This window comes from Meleagris gallopavo, chromosome Z (genome assembly GCF_000146605.3).
Source record: "Meleagris gallopavo isolate NT-WF06-2002-E0010 breed Aviagen turkey brand Nicholas breeding stock chromosome Z, Turkey_5.1, whole genome shotgun sequence".
NCBI classification, from domain to species: domain Eukaryota; kingdom Metazoa; phylum Chordata; class Aves; order Galliformes; family Phasianidae; genus Meleagris; species Meleagris gallopavo.
Window position 1 is genome coordinate 59,457,457 of NC_015041.2, and position 5,486 is coordinate 59,462,942.

Here is a 5,486-nt window from a genome sequence, read left to right on the forward strand (position 1 = left end):
GAGGGACCGCCGCCGCCCCGCCCCCAGAAGCGATCCTCGGGTGATGATCTCCATCTTCCATCCGCGAGTCCGACTTTTTTCCTCCGAGATGCCGTTATACCGGTCTCTTCTTTCTAAGAACCGATAGGAGGACGCGTGGGAACGGCGAGGAGCTGCACTGGGGAGGTTCAGACTGAACATAAGGAAGCATTTCACAGAATCACTGAAACACCAAGGCTGGAAAAGACCTACAAGATCATCCGGTCCAACCATCCACCTATCACCAACAGTTCTCACTAAATTTCTAAATTTCTTCACCACGAGGGTGGTCAAACACAAGAGAGGTGGCTACTGCCCAACAGCTATCAGTGGCCAAAAGGCATTTGGGGAATGCTCTCAGTAGCATCCTTTAACTTTTGGTTAGCCCCGAAGTGCTCAGGCAATTGGACTTGATGGCCTTTGAAGGTCCCTTCCGACAGAACTATTCTGTTCCATTCCATTCTGTTCTGTTCCCTTGTTAGCCACACACTTTCACAAGAAGACACAGTCAGTTCCCATTCATGCAAGCAGCTCCCTTCAAAGTCCACTTAGGCTGGATTCACAAGGCATATTAACACAACTGTCAGTGTTATCACTGCACTTTTCTCAATCTGTGTATGATATTGCTTTGTGGACTCAATTTCAAGATAAAAGAGGGCCTCAAATATGTGACTAAGATGCGTGTATTTAGAACCAGAATAAGACTTCAGGCTATAAATGATTAGTGACCCCAGCTAAAAGGTGTCACTGCAACCTGACAGCTCTGTGACAGACACTTGTCTCTTCTGGCCTCCATCACAGAAATGTAAATGGCACAGCCCAGCAAATTCTGCCTGCAACCTATGAGCTTATGCCTCTGTGTAGGTATTTTCAATGGGCTCATGTGCAGAGAAAATTAGAAATTCAGAATCAACACCGCAAAAGAGCGATGGCTCTTTTCCACCCAAAGCAGAATACCTGCTGATTTTCCCTTCTGCGCTTGATTTTGGGCCATTGTTTTACAAAAACAAGGTGCCACTACTGCTGAAAGACACGGTTCTGTCCTCCCTGGGAATGCCCTGCCATTGCACGGGTCAGAAAATTAATCTTGGTCAGAACTAACCTAAAAAGGGGGAAGACAGATGTGGGATTTGGGTCTTGTCTGCTTATTTCTGTGACCCATCTTATCACACAAACACTTTTCTATGGTACGAAGGGTAGAAACTAGTGTGAAAACAGCTGAGCTGTCAGCTCTTTACCTGTGAAATTGTGTCTACGTAGAGGTACACTGCTGGCTTCTTTTGCAGAGATAACTGCCTTACCTTACTGGATAAGCAGCACCGTTTCACTCATTTGTACTCATTTTCACTTTGTATTTGCCACAGAAACTGCATTTTTTTTTTTCTTCTCCACTCTTGCAGGAGTCTGAATATGTTCTGGTGGAAAAAGAAGTACTACATCCAAGCTGTGAAGGTGTCCTACTCGACAAACATCTTTGTGGTGTCCCTGGAACGTCACTACAAGGCCAATAAGATTATTTCCTGAGAATAAGCATGACTTATTCTGAACATTTTCTTTAACAAACTTAAGACTTGACTTGACCTTTAAGAACAGAGTGAACTAAGCTTACAGCAGCACTATATGGCAGCAGATATTAAGGACAAACCTAGAAACTTCCTTTGAATTTTGGAAATGCAGATGGAAGTTAGCCATTCAGGATAGTGCTTCTGACATATTTTTGGATATATGTTATTTCAAACACAAACCTGAGATAACATTCCAAAACTAGGGAGAGCTGAATTAGCAGAAGAGGCACCAAGAAGTGAAGATCCTCCTGAAAGGATGTGGGACAATGAAGTGATTGGAAATTAGCTGGCATAGGTTTAGTGAAAGGCAGATCTTGCCTGACTAGGACCTGATCTCCTTCTATGACAAGGTGACTCAACTTAGCAGATGATGGAAAGGCTGTGGATGCTGTCTACCTAGATTTCAGTAAAGCATCTGACACCATCTCATCTCCCACAGCATCCTCATGGAAAATTGGCTGCTCCCAGCTTGGACAGGTGCACAGTTCACTGGGTGAGGTTCTGGCTGGCTGGCAGGTCTCAAAGAGCCGTAGTGAATCATAGAGAACAATTAGAGATCATGGAGTTCAGCCCAGCTGGTGGTCAGTCACCAGCGGTGTTCCCCAGGATTAAGTGTAAGGGACAGTTTTGTTTAACATTTCTATTAGCAGTCTAGACAAGGAGATTGAGTCTACCCTCAGGAAGTTTGCAGAAGACAGCAAATTGGACTGAACTGTTGACCTGATGGAGGGTAGGAGGGATCTGCATTGGAGAGGCTGGATTGATGGGCTGAGACCAGCCACATGACTCTCAACAAGGCTCAGTGCTGGGCTCTGCACCTGACTCACAACAGCTCCATGCAAAAGTACAGGCTTGGGGCAGAGTATCTGGAAAGCTGCCCAATAGAAAAGGACCTGAGGGTGCCAATCGATGCTCAGCTGAAATGTGTGAGCAATGCACCCAGGTGGCCACCATGGCTGATCACATCTTGGCTTGAATCAGAAATAGCATCACCAGGAGGACTAAGGAAGGGATTGCCTCCTTGTATATGGCATTGGTGAAACCACATCTTGAATATTGTGTTGTTTGGCTCAACTATAACTCTCACTGTAAGAAGGACGTTAAGTTGCTTGAGGCAAGCAACTAAGCTGGTAAAGGGACTGGAAAAGAAGATGTATGAAGAGTGGGTTGTTTATGTGAGGCTTGTCTAGTTTGGAGGAGCTGAAGGAAGACCTCATCTCTCTCTACAGATACTTGAAAATGTGATTGCTGCAAGGTGGAAGACAGCCTCTTTTCTCAGGTGACAAGCAATAGGATGTAAGGTAGTGGCCTGAAGCTGCACTAGGAGAGGTTTAGATCTTTCTGGATATCGGAAAGAATTTCTTTAGTCTGGCTACACAGGAAGGTGGTGGAACTGACAAGTGAACACTGAGGAGAATGGTTTACTTATGGGATTCAGTAAATCAGGTTGATGGTTGGGCTTAGAGACCTTAAAGTTTTTTTTCAAATTAGATGATTCTATGATTTGTTGCTCATCTTTGTAGAATCAGAATTGTCTTACTTCAAAAATTAGTCTATAAGCACTTCAAAACTTCTAGCTATTACAAGCTTTGGAAGCAGCAAGTTTAAGAGAGCTTCTCCCAGAACCAACCTACACAGATACAGATCTTTACAGATGTGAGAAGCAACAGAAGCAGCCCAATCTGGCTACAAACCCTGAGTACTTTTTCCCCAATAAAGTTTTCAAGTAGACATATGGAAATCATAAACTGTGGAAACTCTGACCTGGCTTGAGTTACAGAAGAAAGCAAAGGGAACTGTTGTGTTCTAATTATGCTGATGTCTGATCAGATGAATCAGAATGGATAAAGAATACTTCAGGTTTAAATTTAAAACAAATCCAGGATGTATATTATATAAACTTTTATTTACATAAGGCATCAAGATTGCCCTTTTAAACAAAAGGGTCATTTTCCCTTTACCAATACTTTGGTGAAAGAAGTTTCACATTTAGTAGATTGATATTCACTGGTACGCTTGTTCTGAACAAGTAGGTACAATCTAATGTACAAGATTAAAAACCAAACATAAGTGACTTAAGTATGCTATTTCATGAACCACTCTGCAGAACAAAGAATTAAGGCTTGTTTGCACCATAACGGTGATCAATCATGCATCATTTATTCCCACAAAGAATAAAATTCATTTCCAATTGGAGAGGGAATAGCAAAAGAAGTAGTCTGGTATAATCCCCATATTGTCTACATCAAAAAACAATTTGGCATTTTAAAAAGTAAGTTGAAAAGTAGGTGAAAGAGAAGAGGAAAGTAAGAAATGGCCCTTGCTTCAGAGTCCTTACTAACACTTTCAATTTCCAGTGTTCACTCGCATGAACCCTTCAGGTTAGAAATGAGAACCAAGACTTCCAAGGACTGATCAAGAAACAGTTTCAGAAAGATTGAAATTATGATTCCATTGATCATGAGTATGAAACATGTAGAGGAAATACATTATTTGAAATAATGAATTCCACATTAAGATCCCCATGTATGTAAGATATACACATTGAGTTATGCCTGTTTAATAATTCTGATCTATAAAAACCGTAAACCTGTACTATTTTTCGGCCTGATTTAATAATTCCTGAGTTTTAGATCACTGCCAAACCAGCAGATAAAACTCTGAATGATGTAGCAAAAAGTTTTGCAGATCACTGCCGACATTAGCACGCACTGTGTTCAGCAACTTTCAGTCATCAATGAAAGTCAGTCTTCCAGGTCCTTCATTTCTCATCCACCTCCGATACCTCTTCCATCGGGGATCCAAGGCCATCTTCTTCTTTAACTCCTCCTCTTGTTCTTGTTTATAGACCTGAAAGACAGACAGAAGTTTTTAATAAAGCTGAAGAAAAATCTTAAGTGAATCTGAAGAGGGATGTAAACATTAATACTTCAATCATCTGTCACCTTGATGTCAAAGAAAGCTGAAAAGTGACATAGCAAAAGACCACGACCTATATGTGGTGTAAGAGCCTCAGCAAGGAGCCTAGAAACTGTAGTTGAGATACTTTGGATTTTTGCTGGCAGCAAAACTACTTTGTTGCAAGACTGTGCTGTAAATGGCTAGTACTTTTACTGTTTGCTTGTTTTGCCAAAGAACTAAATGCCCATGCAGTCAACAAAATGAAATTTGCCAGTAAAGAACTGGTTTGAATCTCAGTCCACCATTCAACACAGTTTAGCTTCTCACTTTGCTTTTTATTTTTCACCTCCAGTTAGACAGAAATAAACCTTCTTTTTCCTAATTCAGTTTAAGTTAGAATCACTACAGTAAGTACTGATGGTAGGGATGACAAGTAAATAAAATATGGCAAGAAAGAGTGTCACTGCTGATATCTATAGATTTCAATAGCAGTTATGTACCTAAAAGAGGCAACAGTATGTTGAACAGCAGTTCATGTAGATACAGCCACTATATTCCAACATACTATGTTTATGTCATCTGAAGTCTACCTGTAAGGAAAGATTTTGAAAGAGGTTTGTTGTTGTTTTTTTTTTTAAAGATATCTGAAGACTGTATAAATACACAAGCTCAAGGTTCAGTGATCATACAGATTTTAAAAATTACTAGGAAAGCAACAGAAGAAAAAGAAATGTTTTTATTGGGCTCCACAATGCACCAATATTGAATTCCCTAAAAGAACATTGGAAAAAACTAAATACACAGACAGTCAGCTGCTATAATAAAAGCAACATATAAGCTATTTTCAGCCTTGAAAAGACAAGACTGAGTTTTTAGTAAGTCTATAGTAGTGGTACAGAAAAGAAACTGGTAGTGTGAGAAAAATGGAACAAAGAATGATTATTTCTCCCTACAATTTATTCTCCATATATGGAACAATCAGCAGGTGCCTGGGGCCTTAAA

General features: G+C 40.7%; 1 protein-coding gene across 1 annotated transcript in view; it reads right to left on the reverse strand.

Annotated features, from left to right (window-relative positions):
- Positions 1 to 3,522: 3,522 nt before the first annotated feature.
- Positions 3,523 to 5,486, reverse strand: part of DNAJC25 (DnaJ heat shock protein family (Hsp40) member C25) — a gene marked incomplete at its 5' end in the record, with an annotated part of 7,688 nt that continues 5,724 nt past the window's right edge. Inside the window, one exon of the mRNA XM_010726137.3 lies at positions 3,523 to 4,433. Within this exon, the coding sequence (XP_010724439.2) occupies positions 4,311 to 4,433 (123 nt within the window). The remainder of the gene's footprint in view (positions 4,434 to 5,486) is intronic.